Below are 17,258 nucleotides of genomic sequence, written 5' to 3'. Positions count from 1 at the left end.
TTAGTTATACATTGAAAGATTTCTTTTAATTGAAAAAGAAAAAATTACATGAAATTGAGAAAATCTGATATATGTAAAAATTTATCAATATATATTTATACACACAGGCAATGTAGTTTTCTCTAAAAGCATTGACATTTGTAGGAACAGAGACATTGCCATTCTGACTCAAACTAACAAGGTTTTGTTCTTAGAAATAAAAAGTTACATATGTATTTATTTTTAAAAATATTTATTTTTAATTGAAGAGTAATTGCTTTACAGAATTTTGCTGTTTTCTGTCAAACCTCAACATGAATCAGCCATAGGTATACATATACCCTCTCCCTTTTGAACCTCCATCCCATCTCCCTCCCCATCCCACCCCTCTGGGTTGATACAGAGCCCCTGTTTGAGTTTCCTGAGCCATACAGCAAATTCCCATTGGCTATCTATGTTACATATGGTAATGCAAGTTTCCATGTTACTCTCTCCATACATCTCACCCTCTCCTCCCCTCTCATGTCCATAAGTCTATTCTCTATGGCTGTTTCTCCATTACTATCCTGTAAATAAATTCTTCAGTACCATTTTTCTAGATTCTGAATATATGCATTAGAATACAATATTTATCTTTTACTTTCTGACTTACTTCATTCTGTATAATAGGCTCTAGGTTCATCCAACTCATCAGAATTGACTCAAATGTGTTCCTTTTTATGGCTGAGTAATATTCCATTGTGTATATATACCACAGCTTCTTTATCCAGTCATATGTTGATGCACATCTATATTGCTCCCATGTTGTAGTTATTATAAATAGACCTACAATGAACATTGGGGTACATGTGTCTTTTTAAATTTTGGTTTCCACAGGGTACATGCCTGAGTGGGATTGCTGGGTCATATGGTGGTTTTACTCCTAGTTTTTTAAGCACTCCATATCATCTTCTGTAGTGGCTGTATCAATTTACATTCCCACCAATGGTGTAAGAGGGTTCCCTTTTCTCCACACCCTCTCCAGCATTTATTTTTGTAGACTTTTTGATGATGGTCATTCTGACTGGTGTGAGGTGATATCTCATTGTAGTTTTGATTTGAATTTCTCTAACAAAGATCAGTGTTGAGCATCTTTTCATGTGTTTGTTAGCCATCTATATGTCTTCTTTGGAGAAATGTCTGTTTAGGTCTTTTCCCCACTTTTTAAGATTGGGTTGTTTCTTTTTCTGGTATTGAGTTGTATGAGCTGCTTGTATACTTTGGAAATTAATCCTTTGTCTGTTGTTTCATTTGCTATTATTTTATCCCATTCTGAGGGTTTTTCACCTTGCTTATAGTTTCATTTGCTGTGCAAAAGCTTTTGTTTACTTTTGTTTTTATTTCCATTACTCTAGGAGGTGGGTCACAGAGGATCTTGCTTTGATTTATGTCATCGAGTGTTCTGCCTATGTTTTCCTCTAAGAGTTAGAGTTTTTGGTTTTGCACTTAGGTCTTTAATCCTTTTTGAGTTTATCTTTGTGTATGGTGTTAGGAAGTGTTCTACTTTCATTCTTTTACATGGAGCTGTCCAGTTTTCCCAGCTAAACTTCCCAGCTAAAATTTATTCCCAGAATAAAATTTCCCATTTATTGAAGAGGCTGTCTTTGCCTCATTGTATATTCTTGCCTATTTTGTCAAAAATAAGGTACCCATAGGTGCATGGGTTTATTTCTGGGCTTTCTATCTTGCTCCATTGGTCTATATTTCTGTTTCTGGGCCAGTACAGAAACAACTGTCTTGATGGCTGTAGCTTTGTAGTATAATCTGATGTCAGGAAGGTGATTCCTCCAGTTCCATCCTTCTTTCTCAAGACTGCTTTGGCTATTCAGGGTCTTTTGTGTTTCCATATGAATTGTGAAATTTTTTGTTCTAGTTCTGTGAAAAATGTCATTGTTAGTTTGATAGGGTTTGCATTGAATCTGTAGATTGTGTTTGGTAGCATAATCAATTTTCATAATATTGATTCTTCCTACCCAAGAACATAGAATATCTCTCCATCTGTTTATGTCATCTTTGATTTCTTTCATTAGTGTCTTATAATTTTCTGTGTACAGTTCTTTTATCTCTTTAGGTAAGTTTATTCCTAGATATTTATTTTTTTTCTGTTGCAATGGTGAACGGGATTGATTCCTTAATTTCTCTTCCTGATTTTTCATTGTTAGTATATAGAAATGCAAGTGATATCTGTGTATTGACTTTGTATTCTGCAACTTTGCTAAATTCAATGATTAGCTCTAGTAGTTTTTTGATACTATCTTTAGGGTTTTCTATATACAGTATCATGTCATCTGCAAACAGTGAGAGCTTTACTTCTTTTCTGGATTCCTTTCATTTCTTTTTCTTCTCTGATTGCTGTAGCTAGGACTTCCAGAACTATTTTGAATAAAGTGGTTAAAGTGGACACCCTTGTCTTGTTCTTGATCTTAGGGGGAATGCTTTCAGTTTTTCACCATTGAGAATAATGTTTGCTGTAAACTTTTCATATACAGCCTTTACTATGTTGAGGTAGGTTCCTTCTATGCTCATTTGTTGAAGAGTTTTAATCATAATTGGGTGCTGAATTTTGTCAAAGGCTTTTTCTGCATCTATTAAGATTATCATATGGTTTTTAGCTTTCAATTTGTTAATATGGTGTAATCACATTGATTTATTTCTGTATAGTAAAGAATCCTTGCATCCCTGGAATAAACCCAACTTGATCATGGTGTATGAGCTTTTTGATGTGTACTTGAATTCTGTTTACTAAAATTTTGAGGATTTTTGCATCTTTGTTCATCAATGATATTGGCCTGTAGTTTTCTTTTTTGGTGTTGCCTTTGCCTGGGTTTGGTATCAGGGTGATGGTGGCCTTGAAGAATGAGTTTGGAAGTGTTCCTTCCTCTGCAATTTTTTGAAAGAGATTTAGAAGGATAGGCATTTGCTCTTCTCTAAATGTTTGATAAAATTCCCCTGTGAAGACATCTGCTCCTGGGCTTTTGTTTTGTGAGAGATTTTTGATCACTGCTTCAATTTCAGTATTTGGGTTGTTCATAATTTCTATTTCTTCCTGGTTCATTCTTGGAAGATTGAACTTTTCTAAGAATCTGCCCATTTCTTCCAGGTTATCCATTTTATTGCCATATAGTTGTTCATAATAGTCTCTTATAATCCTTTGTATTTCTGCACTGTCTGTTGTACCTCTCCTTTTTAATTTCTAATTTTGTTGATTTGATTCTTCTCTTTTTGTTGATGAGTCTGACTAAACGTTTGTCAATTTCATATTCTCAAAGAACCAGCATTTAGTTTTATTAATCTTTACTATTGTTTCTTTTTCATTTATTTCTGCTCAGATCTTTATGATTTCTTTCCTTCTGATAATTTTGGTGGTTTTTTTTTTTTTTTTGTTGTTGTTCTTTTTCCATTTGTTTTAGGTGAAAAGTTAGGTTGTCTATTCAGTGTTTTTCTTGTTTCTTGAGGTAGGATTGCATTGCTATTAAGTTCCCTCTTAAAACTGTTTTTGCTGCATCCCATAGGTTCTGAGTTGTCATGTTTTCCTTGTCATTTGTTTCTAGAAATTTTTTGATTTCCCTTTTGATTTCTTCAGTAACCTGGTGGTTATTTAGAAATGTATTGTTTAATCTCCATGTGTTTGTGTTTTTTTTTTTTAGTTTTTTCCTTGTAATTGATACCTAGTCTCCTAGCATTGTGGTCAGAAAGATGCTTCATACGATTTCAATTTTCTTAAATTTACTGAAGCTTGATTTGTGGCCCAAGATGTGGTTTATCTTGGAGAATGTGAATTTGAGAAGAAGGTGTATTCTTCTGCATTTGGATGGAATGTCCTGAAGATATCAGTGAGATCCGTCTCATCTAATGTATCATTTAAGACTTGTGTTTCCTTATTAATTTTCTGTTTTGATGATCTGTCCATTGGTGTGGGTGGGGTGTTAAAGTCTCCTAGTATTATTGTGCTACTGTCAATTTCTCCTTTTATGTCTGTTCATGTTTGCCTTATGTATTGAGGTGTTCCTATGTTGGGGCATCAGTTCAGTTCAGTTGCTCAGTCATGTCTGACTCTTTGCAACCCCATGAACCACAGCACGCCAGGCCTCCCTGTCCATCACCAACTCCCAGAATCCACCCAAACCCATGTCCATTGTGTTGGTGAAGCCATCCAACCATCTTATCCTCTATCGTCCCCTTCTCCTCCTGCCCTCAATCTTTCCCAGTATCAGGGTCTTTTCAAATGAGTCAGCTCTCCACATCAGGTGGCCAAAGATCTGGAGTTTCAGCTTCAACATCAGTCCTTCCAATGTACACCCAGGACTGACCTCCTTTAGGATGGACTGGTTGGATCTCCTTGCAATCCAAGGGACTCTCCAGAGTCTTCTCCAACACCACAGTTCAAAAGCATCAATTCTTCGGTGCTCAGCTTTCTTTATAATCCAACTCTCACATCCATACATGACCACTGGAAAAACCATAGCCTTGACTAGACGGGCCTTTGTTGGCAAAGTAATGTCTCTGCTTTTTAATATGCTGTCTAGCTTGGCCATAACTTTCCTTCCAAGGAGCAAGTGTCTTTTAATTTCATGGCTGCAGTCACCATCTTCAGTGATTTTGGAGCCCAGAAAAATAAAGTCTTAACACTGTTTCCACTGTTTCCCCACCTATTTGCCATGAAGTGATGGGACCGGATGCCATGATCTTAGTTTTCTGAATGTTGAGCTTTAAGCCAACTTTTTCACTCTCCTCTTTCATTTTCATCAAGAGGCTCTTCAGTTCTTTTTCACTTTCTGCCATAAGGGTGGTGTCAGCTGCATATCTGAGGTTATTGATATTTCTCCCAGCAATCTTGATTCCAGCATGTGCTTCCTCCAGCCCTGCGTTTCTCATGATGTACTCTGCATAGAAGTTCAATAAGCAAGGTGACAATATACAGGCTTGATCTACTCCTTTTCCTATTTGGAACCAGTCTGTTGTTCCATGTCCAGTTCTAACTGTTGCTTCCTGACCTGCATACAGGTTTCTCAAGAGACAGGTCAGGTGGTCTGGTATGCCCATCTCTTTCAGAATTTTCCACAGTTTGTTGTGATCCACAGAGTCAAAGGCTTTGGCTTAGTCAATAAAGCAGAAGTAGGTGTTTTTCTGGAACTCTCTTGCTTTCTTGATGATCCAACAGATGTTGGCAATCTGATCTCTGTTCCTCTAAATACAGCTTGAACATCTGGAAGTTCATGGTTCACGTATTGCTGAAGCCTGGCTTGGAGAATTTTGAGCATTACTTTACTAGCGTGTGAGATGAGTGCAATTCTGTGGTAGTTTGAGCATTCTTTGAGATTGTCTTTCTTTGGGATTGGAATGAAAATGACCTTTTCCAGTCCTGTGGCTACTGCTGCATTTTCCAAATTTGCTGGCATATTGACTGCAGCACATTCAGAGCATCATCTTTTAGAATTTGAAGTAGCTCAACTGGAATTCCATCACCTTCACTAGCTTTGTTTGTAGTGATGTTTCCTAAGGCCCACCTGACTTCACATTCCAGGATGTCCGTCTCTAGGTGAGTGGGAGTGATCACCCCTTTGTGATTATCTGGGTCGTGAAGATCTTTTTTGTACAGTTCTTCTGTGTATTCTTGTCATCTCTTCTTAATATCTTCTGCTTCTGTTAGGTCCATACCATTTCTGTCCTTTATTGTGCCCATCTTTGCATGAAATGTTCCCTTGGTATCTCTAATTTTCTTGAAGCAATCTCTAGTTTTCCCCATTGTGTTGTTTTCCTCTATTTCTTTGCACTGATTACTGAGGAAGGCTTTCTTATCTCTCCTTGCTATTCTTTGGAACTCTGCATTCAAATAGGAATATCTTTCATTTTCTCCTTTTCTTTTCACTTCTCTTCTTTTCACAGCTATTTGTAAAAGGCCTCCTCAGACAGCCATTTTGCTTTTTTGTATTTCTTTTTCTTGGGAATGGTCTTGATTCCTGTCTCCTGTAAAATGTCATGAACCTCCATCCATAGTTCATCAGGCACTCTGTCTATCAGATCTAGTCCCTTAAATCTTTTTCTCACTTCCACTGTATAGTCATAAGGGATTTGAGTTAGGTCATACCTGAATGGTCTAGTGGTTTTCCCCACTTTCTTCAATTTCAGTCTGAATTTGGCAATAAGGAGTTCATGATCTGAGCCACAGTCTGCTCCTGGCTTGTTTTTGCTGACTGTATAGAGCTTCTCCATTTTTGGCTGCAAAGAATATAATCAATCTGATTTTGGTGTTGGGGGCATAGATATATACAATTGTTATGTCTTCCTCTTGGACTGATCCCTTGACTATCATGTAGTGTCCTTCCTTATCTCTTGTAACCTTCTTTAAGGTCTATTTTGTTTGATATGAGGATTGCTGCTCCAGTTTTCTTTTGTTTCCCATTTGCATGGAATATATTTTTGCATCCTCTCCCTTTCAGTCTATATGTGTCTTTAGATCTGAAGTGGCTTTCTTATAGACAGCACATATATGGGTCTTGTTTTTGTATCCATTCAGCCAGTCTGCATCTTTTGGTTGAGCATTTAATCCATTTACATTTAAAGTAATTATTCATAGATATGTTCCTATTGCCATTTTCTTAATTCTTCGTGGTTGATTTTGTAGATCTTTTCCTTCTCTTGTATTTCTTGACTATATAAGTACCTTTAACATTTGTTGTAAAGTTGGCTTGGTGGTACTGAATACTCTTAACTTTTGCTTGTCTGAAAAGCTTTTTATTTCTCCATCAATTTTGAATGAGGTCCTTGCTGTCTGGGTGTAGATTTTTCCCTTTCAGTACTTTAAAAATATCCTGCCATTCCCCTCTGGCCTGCAGAGTTTCTGCTGAAAAATCAGCTGTTAAACGTATGGGGTTTCCCTTGTATGTTACTTGTTGCTTTTCCTTTGCTGCTTTTAATATTCTTTATTTGTGTTTAGTCTTTGTTAGTTTGATTAGTATGTGTTTTGGCATGTTTCTCCTTGGGTTTATCCTGTATGGGACTCTTTGTGCCTCTTGAACTTGATTGACTATTTCCTTTTCCATATTGGGGAAATTTTCAACTATAATCTCTTCAGAAATTTTCTCATACCCTTTCTTTTTCTCTTCTTCTGAGACCCCTATAATTCTAATGCTGGTGTATTTGATATTGTCCCAGAGGTCTCTGAGACTATCCTCAGTTCTTTTCATTCTTTTACTTTATTCTGCTCTTCAGAAGTTATTTCCACCACTTTGTCTTCTAGCTCACTGATTCATTCTTCTGCTTCAGATATTCTGCTACTGATTCCTTCTAGAGTATTTTTAATTTCAGTAATTATGTTGTTTGTATGTTTATTCTTTAATTCTTCCAGGTCTTTGTTAATTGATCCTTGCATTTTCTCCATTCTGTTTTCAAGGTTTTTTTTATCATCTTTACTATTATTATTCTGAATTCTTTTTATTTGGACCTCTGTGTTTCCAGTTTGTTCCTTCATTTGTGTAGTACTTCTCCTTCTTTCCTTTTTTTTTTTTTTTTTTTAATTTATTGTGTTTGAGGTCTCCTTTTCCCAGTCTTCAAGTTTGGATTCTTTCTTCTTTTTGGTTTCCGGTCTCCTAAGGTTGGCCCAGTGGTTTGTGTAAGCTTCATACAGGGTGAGATTTTTGCTGAATTTTGTTGTTGTTGTTGTTTGTTTGCTTGTTTTCCCTCTGATGGGCAAGGCTGAGTGAGGTGGTAATCCCATTTGCTGATTGGGTTTGTATTTTTGCTTTTTTGTTGTTTAGATGAGGCAACCTGCATGGGGTGCTACTGTTGGTTGGGTGATGCTGGGTCTTTTATTCAAGTGGTTTCCTTTGTGTGAGTTCTCACTATTTGACACTCCCTAGGGTTAGTTCTCTGGTAGTCTAGGTTCTTGGAGTTAGTCCTCCCACTCCAAAGGCTGAGGGCTTGATCTTTCTGTCCTTGAGAAGACGAAAGGTAGACTTATTGATGGAGGTGATGAGGCTGTGAATCTTTGTGGAAGAGTTTTAGTTTTCAGGAATTTCTGGATAGGAGTGAGAAGAAAGCCCTCAGGTGCATTTTACACCCCAGTTCTGTGGTTAGTGCCTCGATCCAGAAATTGCGCTGGACAGCAGGACTTCACAGAGGGACACTGACCTTAAGGTGACATAAAGGGAAGGGAGATGAGAGTCAGAGAAGGGTTTGGAAAGCAAGAGTATCCTCTATGCAAATCTATATGTTTCTTGTGTTGACTAGTGTTGTGCATTTTACTTCCAACATGGATTTACTTATTTTAAAAATTTTTATTGGACTATAGTTGGTCTACAATATAGTGTTCATTTCTGCTGTACAGCAAAGTGAGTCAGTTATATGTACACATATACCCACTCTTTTAAAGATTCTTTCCCCATGTAGGTCATTAGAGAGTATTGAGTAAGGGTCTCTGTGATACACAGTAGCTCCTTATTTGCTGTTGTTCAATCACTCAGTCATGTCCAACTCTTTGAGATCCATGGACTGCAGCACGCCAGGCTTCCCTGTCCTTCACCATCTCCTGGAGTTTGCTCAAACTCATGTTCACTGAATTGGTGATGTCATCCAGCCATCTCATCCTCTGTCGTCCCCTCCTCCTCCTGCCTTCAGGTCTTTATTAACTATCTATTTTATATATAACAGCATGTATATATCAATCTCAATCTCCCAATTTACCCCTCCCACTCCTTCCCCCCTAGTAACCACAAGATTGCTTCCTATATCTGTAACTCTATTTCTGTTTTATAAATAAGTTCATTTGTGTCATTTTTTTAGATTCCACATATAAGCAGTATCATATGATATTTGTCTATCTGTCTGACTTACATCACTATGACAAGCTCTAGGTTCATCCATGTTGCTGCAAATAGCATTATTTCATTCTTTGTTAAAGGCTGAGTAATATTCCACTATATATATATTCTGCTATATATATACATTCCACTATATATAATATATATGTATATATATATATATGTGTGTGTATATATATATATATATATATATATATATATTTATCCATTCCTCTGTAGACGAACATTTAGGCTGCTTCCATGTCTTGGCTATGGTAAATAGCACTGTAATTAACAGTGGAGTGCATGCATTTTTATAATTATGGTTTTCTCTGTGTATGTGCCAGGAGTGGGATTGCTGGATTATATGACAACTTATTTTCAGTTTTTTAAGGAGCCTCATAGCAGTTGTACCAATTTACATTTCCATCAACAGTGTAGGAGGGTTCCTGTTTCTCCACACCCTTTCTAGCATTTATTGTTTGTATAGTTTTTGATGAATTCTGACTGACATGAGGTGATATCTCATTGTAGTTTTGATTTGTATTTCTCTAATTTAGTGATGTTGAGTATCTTTTCATATGCTTTGCCAACATGGATTTAAAATGAGGTCATTGAAAATCCTCTCTGATGCTAATTTTAATATTATATATATGTATATATATATATTTCCCAGTTTGATTTTATTTATATAAAGGCCCCAAATGGACAAATTAAATCTCTGGTGATAGAAATCAGAATGGCAATTGTCTTCGGGGGTAATGTATAATACTTTGGGGTGCTAGTAATGCTCTATATCTTCATCTAGGTGGTGGTTACATGGGTGTGTCCACTTCATAAAATTTTATCAAGACATAGGATCTATCTATAATTTGTCCCCCCTTTATAAGTTGATAATTACCACATCTATTTAAAAAATTTCCAGACTCATTCTTAGTTCAAATATCCAAATATTTTTCCATGCTCTTGGAACAAGTATCCTCTCTGACACCAGTTTTAAAGATAAACCTTTCGAAATTTCTTATCAGTTATTAGAAGCTCTGTGTCTCACAGATGCTTCTAACATCTCACAGATGTGTCTAACTTTAAAAAAAAATTTTTTTTTTATATTCTTTGCCTAATAGATTATTGTACCTTGTAGTGAGTTTTATATGTTTATTCACTGAGGAAAGTGATGTTTTCTTTGATTTCTTCTAAGTTTACCTTCTCAATTTGAAAGAGAATTCTTTTTTCTCCCTAAAACTTAAAACTCAGTGTTATAAGGCACTTTTATTACATTATTTCAAATGTATGTATCATCACATTCTTACTTAGTCTTCACTTTGGTCACATGCAAAACAGTATTCACTTTCACTTTAATTTGAAAGGAATATATATTCTTTGTCCTTCTACTTTTCTCATTTAATGAAGCCACTCTGGTCTAAAATTCTAACATCTCTTTTTGGAAGAGTTAGGGTCATGTATGGATGTGATAGCTGGACTGTGAAGAAAGCTGGGCGCTGAAAAATTGATGCTTTTGAACTATGGTGATGGAGAAGACTCTTGAGAGTCCCTTGGACTGCAAGGAGATCCAACCAGTCCATCCTAAAGGAGATCAGTCCTGGGTATTCATTGGAAGGACTGATGCTGAAGCTGAAACTCCAGTACTTTGGCCACCTCATGTGAAGAGTTGACTCATTGGAAAAGACCCTGATGCTGGGAGGGATTGGGGGTAGGAGGAGAAGGGGATGACAGAGGATGAGATGGTTGTATGGCATCACTGACTCGATGGACATGGGTTTGAGTAGACTCTGGGAGTTGGTGATGGACAGGGAGACCTGGCATGCTGCGGTTCATGGGGTCGCAAAGAGTCGGACACGACTGAGCAACTGAACTGAACTGAACTGAACTGAATTGAGGGCCAATACTGGGCTTCCCTGGTGGCTCAGACAGTAAAGAATCTGCCTGGAATGCAGGAGACCAGGTTCAATACCTGAGTCAGGAAGATCCTCTGGAGAAGGGATGGCTACCCACTCAAGCCATTCCTCCAGGCAAGAATGGCTATCAATTCTTGCCTGGAGAATTCCATGGGCAGAGGAACCTGGCAGGCTATATAGTCCATGGGGTCACAAAGAGTTGGACATGACTGAGCGACTACCACACATACACATACACATACACACAGGGCCAATACTGCATGGGGATTCTGGTCATATTGCAGTTTCATAAAAAGACAATGTCATAATGTATTAGCAAAGTACAAATATTGCCCTGCTTTACCAGTTTACTAGTGAGGTTGTTCTAGTCTAGCCTGATTTTGGATTTTTAATTATTTTTAACTATCCCTTGTTTAGAGACATTCTTTGATGTACAAATGAAAGGGATTAAAGTTAGGGATTGTTAACTGTGGAGTTGCTTTAGCATGTAGGAGGCTGTTGAATACATTTACAGCAACACATAAATATGAATCCTTGTCTTAAAAAAAAACACGTTTTCATTTAAGATGTTTGAAATGATTCACAAATATCATGGCACACCCACCTTGCCAGATTACCCCATTGGAATATCATTTTATTTATTTTCCTGAAGAACAGCCTTTATTGTTTGAAATGTGAAGTGGGAGAGGAGAGGCTAGCACAGCTCAGGCTCCCAGGGCGGCTCCACAGACCTGATATCAAAGGAGAACGAGTCAGTACCTCGGGGAGGAGCCTGCTGAACCCTGCTGCTCCTCGGAGCCTGCTGTCCGGGTGCTCGAGGTTAGTACTTACGGACTGGAAGCCACCTGTACTAAAGGCATGGCACAGAGAAGACCAGAGCCCTTTCTCGACCTCCGCACATTACCAGGACTGAGGGGAAAGCAGTTTAGTGCCATCCTGACTCACAGAGGTGTATTGATGGCATAAAGCAAGGTCCAAAATGTTTACTAGTAGAGGCAAGCAACTTTCTATTTTTTAAAATCTGAGCTTTAAATTTTCTATTGCCTTATTAAATTCTACTCTTATACACTCCAAATAAGAATGTACAAAATACTTTTTCTTTCAGTTGGTTATGACCTTGGGTGGGTTTAAGCTGTCTCTGGACTATGGTAACAGAATAATGGTTCACAAAAGATAATCACATTCTAATCCCCATAACCCATGACTCTGTTATGTATGATGGTGTACTAGTTTCCTATTGTGATGTAACAAAATATCACAAATTTAGTGTCTTAGAATAATGCAGACCTATTACTGTATAGTTATAGAGAACAGATAACTGCAGTGGGTTTCTGTGGACTAGAACCAAGGTTTTGATAGGACTGTGTTACTTCTGTAAGCTCTAGAGCAGAATTTGTTCCCTTGCCTTTTTCCCTTTTGGAGGCCACATGTATATTCCTCAGTGTGGTCCCCTCCTCCACCTTCAAAGCCAGCAGTTTAGCAGTTTAGCTCACACTGACCCTCCTGCCTTCTTCTTTTACTTACATGGACCTTTACGATTACATTGAATCCACCCAGATCACCCAGGATAATATTCCTCATCTCAAGATACTTAACTTAGTCATACCTGCAGAGTTCACTTTGCCATGAAAGGTGCCATGCCTATCAATATCTTCACAAGTTCAGAGGAGGAGGATGTGGACATCTTGCCTCTAACCAATTCTATTTGTTTAAGTTTATTACTATAAAAGTTCCAATACCATCTTACTATTATCTTTTTCTCTACTCCCTATTGAACCCATTCCAGTCAGATTTTTGTCCCGATACTCTGCTGAACCTTTTTTGTGAAAGCCACCAGTGACCTCCAGGAAGCCAAATCCAAGGGGAGTGTTTCAGTCCTAATCTAACCCAAATTTATTATCAACTCTGATCCAGTTGCTTCCTCCCACTTTCTTGAGGTGATTTCTTTCTTGGCTGCTCAGATCTCTTCTCTAGCTATATTCTCTTTCCAGATGATTTCATCCAGTTTCATGGCTATAAATACTGTCTGCATACTGGCAATTCCCAAATTATATGTTTAGTCAGGACTGCCCACCCAAATTCCAGACTTGCATAATTAACTATTGAGTGTCACCATTTAGATAGATAATAGGCATCATAAAAATTGATTTTCAACCCAAACCTGCTTCTTCTCCTGTATTCTTCATCTCAGGAAATGGCTCCATCATTCACATAGGTACTCAGACAGAAAAACATTGGAATCATCCTTGATGTCTCCCTCTCTCTATGCTTCACATTCATTCCATCGTAATTCACAAAATAAGTATTTATCTGACCACTTATTATCGCCATTATTATTAACCTGATGCAAGGCATAAACTTCTCTTACTTAAGATTATTGCAAAAGCTGTTTAATTGTACCCCTCCTTAAAATCTTGCCAGCTCCATCTCCTAAATATATGCTCCAGACACCAGGTGATCCTTTAAAGAATCATGTTCCTCCCTTACCCTAAACCCTGAGAAGGATACATTCACATAACTCTAGCCTGAAATCCGAAGTCCCTCTCATGGCCTACAGGCTCTACCTGATCCTGCTTGTGGCCCTCTCCCTGACGTCATTTCCCAGTCATTTTGCCTTGCTTGCTGCTCACTAGCCATGCTAGCAGTTCTACTCCTCTAACATGTTCAGCATGTTCTTGTGTAAGGTTCCCTCTATGTAGAATTCTATTCCCCTCTATACCACCAAGGTTAGCTCTACCTCACTCACAGTTCATTTCAGTTCAGTCGCTCAGTTGTGTCTGACTTGTTGCAATCCCACGGACTACATCACACCAGGCTTCCCTGTCCATCACCAACTCCCGGAGTTTACTCAAACTCATGTCCATCCAGTCGGTGATGCTATCCAACCATCTCATCCTCTGTCGTCCCCTTCTCCTCCCACCTTCAATCTTTCCCAGCATCAGGTTCTTTTCCAACGACTCAGCTCTTCGCATCAGGTGGCCAAAGTATTGGAGTTTCAGCTTCACTATCAGTCCTTCCAATGAATATTCAGGACTGATTTACTTTAGGACTGACTGGTTGGATCTCCTTTCAGTCCAAGGTACTGTCAAGAGTCTTCTCCAACACCACAGTTCAAAAGCATCAATTCTGCAGTGCTCAGCTTTCTTTATAGCCCACCTCTCACATCCATAAATGACTACTGGAAAAACCAGAGCTTTGACTAGATGGACATTTGTTGGCAAAGTAATGTCTCTGCTGTTTAATATGCTATCTAGGTTGGTCATAGGTTTCTTCCAAGGAGCAAGTGTCTTTTAATTTCATGGCTGTAGTCACCATCTGCATTGATTTTGGAGCCCAAAAATATAAAGTCTCTCACTGTTCTCCATGGTTTCCCCATCTATTTGCCATGAGGTGATGGGACCACATGCCATGATCTTAGTTTTCTGAATGTTGAGTTTTAAGCCAACTTTTTCACTCTCCTCTTTCACTTTCATCAAGAAACTCTTTAATTCTTCACTTTCTGCCATAAGGGTGGTGTCACCTGCATATCTGAGGTTATTGATATCTCTCCCAGCAATACTGATTCCAGCTTGTGCTTCCTCCAGCCCAGCGTTTTTCATGATGTACTCTGCATGTAAGCAATATACAGCCTTGATGTACTCCTTTTCCTATTTGGGACCAGTCTGTTGTTCCATGTCCAGTTCTAACTGTTGCTTCCTGACCTGCATACAGATTTCTCAACAGGCAGGTCAGGTGGTCTGGTATGCCCATCTCTTTCAGAATTTTCCACAGTTTGTTGTGATCCACACAGTCAAAGGCTTTGGCATAGTCAAGAAAGCAGAAGTAGATGTCTTTCTGGAACTCTCTTGCTTTCTTGATGATCCAGCAGATGTTGGTAATCTGTTCCTCTAAATACAGCTTGAACATCTGGAAGTTCACAGTTCACGTACTGTTGAAGCCTGGCTTGGAGAATTTTGAGCATTACTTTGCTAGTGTGTGAGATGAGTGCAATTGTGTGTGGTAGTTTGAACATTCTTTGACATTGCCCTTTTTGGGACTGGGATGAAAACTGACCTTTTCCAGTCCTGAGGCCACTGTACCTCACTCACATATGTCCCCAAATGTCAGTTTCTCAGAGCCCTTCTCTGAGCACTTCACCTCTCTGTCTAAAATAATACTCCCATCACTCTCTGTCCCTTACCACGCTCTGATTTTCATTCGGTGCTATCTGATATTATTGTATGTTAACTATCTAATATTATAGTCTTGTTTTAAAATCTGTAATTCTCACTGAAGTTTAAGTTCCATAGTGGCAGACAGTTAGTTTTGTTTTTTATTCTATCCCTAGCAAAGAAAGCAGTACCTAGCACATAGTAGGGGCTCAATAAATTGAACAATTGAATACTTTTTCCTTTGTTATTTTGATCTGCCGCTATGTACCTTATTTTAATTTCAAAGGGCACAAATTAAGGACAATTTCTACCTCCAAGAATTCTCTTGATCTAAAAGAACAGACATTTATGCACACAAATAATTACAATGTAGGGTACAAATTTATATGTAGTGGAGATTTATAGGTAGTGGAGATTATTACTAGAAAAAATTGGGAGGAAATTTAACATAAACAGAATTTAAAAGAATGAACTGAAGTTTATCAGCATATGTAAGTAGAGTGAAAGGGAAGGTATTCCAAGATAGTATCAGTGGTATGTGTACAGGCAGAGAGGCATGAAATGGCAGGTTGTATTTGGGGGTCTGTAAAGAGTTCAGTATGCTGGAATAAGTGGTATGGTGAGAGAGTTGGTAAAGATGATGTAGGTAAACAGGAAGGACTCAGGATATGAATAGCCTTACATGCCATGCTCAGCTGTGCTCTGAGGAAGCTCTAAAGACATTAAAGGTGGAATTGATTTGATTTTCATTCTGGTCACTTTACTTCCATTTCAGAAATGCCACTCTAGCAGCCTTATTGGTGCCAGAGGTAAGAGATTCATCTTGAAATAGTCCAGATGAGAGGTGATGAGAGCATGGAGTAGAAATACTTGATAAAAGGATGTATGCTGCTGATATACTCAGTCGTGGCCGACTCTTTGCGATCCCATGGAGTGTGGTCCACCAGGTTCCTCTGTCCATGGAATTTTCCAGGCAAGAATACTGGAGTGGGTGGCCATTTCCTTCTTCAAAAGGATGTATGAGACTGTCATAATTTTATGAAAACAATTTTTTTTATGACCATACAACTTTTGGTTTTGTCTCTATACTTAGAGAAACAGCTTTCTAATATAAATCTGGTTTCACCAACAGACACTCTCATTGGGAAAAGAATATACTGATCATACAATTTAAGTAATCCAGTTGGGATTGTAGTTTACTTTTTATATTTACCATCTGCCTCATGAGCTTTGCTAGTAAAGCCAATTCTTTAGAGACCAATCACCCCTTTAAAAAGTGATAACTTTAATTTCTGAACATGCAGAACTGAGAATAAGACCCTTTAGTAACATCTCCAAAGTACAGAGATCCTTCTAAGTCTTAAATAGAATTACTATTTATGAGAGGTCTTATTAATTGTAAACTTTTTACACCATTCTACAAAAATTTAGAATTTATTAGGAATTTCAGCAAAACAAGCTCCTGAACTATATACAGCTAACACATAATTTGAATAATAAAATATCTTACTTTGTTTTTAAATACACTGAATTTATTTCCAGTAGCATTCTCATTAAAAACAGTGAAGTATTTTCATTTATTAAAAATGTATTTATCAATAAAATACATAATAAAGTATTATTTATAGCATAAATGTAAATCAATTATCTCCATTGTTCATGTTATTTGATGGTTATAGTATTTTAATAGTTAACAAACACATAAATATATATTTACAGGAGATTCTAAAAAATAATGATCCCATTTAATAGTTACTGTTATACTCATCAGTATTTTCTCTGTGATCTGGATCCAACATCAGGAGATGGACTGGTCCTTGGCTGGCTATTCTGTAACATAATTTCAGAATATATTCTTTTACTGTAGTGTTCATAGACTTTAAGGTAAAATCTGTTAGGTGGAGCTCCTTACACATTACAGATTTTAATAAGACTAAACTTGTAATTCAATTTCTCAAATGCTGCATAAACATCAATCTCAACATGATGACTATCACTTTATATAATGCATCATACTAATTATAATGGCTCATAATCTTTACTGTTTACTATTGGTAAGATGTACTTAGAGGTGCTTTTTAAAAATCATAACCTGCTGTGTAAATGGTTAAAATGTAATAATTTTATTTTCTACAGGAATCACTTGGAGCCCATATAATACCTTAGTAGTAGTTTAACAATGTTAGGCTAAAGAAGTTCTTGGGAAGGTAATTGTTAAAAATTCATTAAATTTATTTTATTTAAAAAGCAGGTAAAATATTCCAAACTGAAAATTCTGCTTCTAAGATTCCTAGTTTTTATATTGAAAAATCATGGGAGGGCCTGGAGTAACCCTTTTATCCTATATTGTTTGAATTTTATCTGTATCATCTGTG

At 37.4% G+C, this 17,258-nt stretch overlaps 1 protein-coding gene and 1 non-coding gene across 6 annotated transcripts in view; both read right to left on the bottom strand.

The window, feature by feature from the left end:
• Nucleotides 1–3,622: 3,622 nt before the first annotated feature.
• The window catches only part of CEP126 (centrosomal protein 126), a 115,756-nt gene continuing 102,120 nt past the window's right edge, over nt 3,623–17,258 (bottom strand). For 3 of the 5 annotated variants that reach the window (XM_070473669.1, XM_020879387.2, XM_020879389.2), the window contains one exon: nt 16,299–16,713. In XM_070473669.1, the coding sequence (XP_070329770.1) occupies nt 16,651–16,713 (63 nt within the window). In that variant the 3' untranslated portion in view covers nt 16,299–16,650. Of the gene's footprint in view, nt 8,149–16,298; nt 16,714–17,258 lie in introns of those variants that run through there. The other 2 variants (XM_020879388.2, XM_070473670.1) reach the window with 1 other exon arrangement.
• On the bottom strand, nt 11,533–11,682 carry LOC139037252 (small nucleolar RNA SNORA57). Its single transcript, XR_011490082.1, has one exon. It is a non-coding gene; the product is annotated as a small nucleolar RNA SNORA57 (small nucleolar RNA).

This window comes from Odocoileus virginianus, chromosome 10, assembly GCF_023699985.2.
Source record: "Odocoileus virginianus isolate 20LAN1187 ecotype Illinois chromosome 10, Ovbor_1.2, whole genome shotgun sequence".
Classification (NCBI taxonomy): Eukaryota; Metazoa; Chordata; class Mammalia; order Artiodactyla; family Cervidae; genus Odocoileus; species Odocoileus virginianus.
Note: the sequence above shows the minus strand (reverse complement) of the source record. Positions and strands in the feature narration are given on the sequence as shown.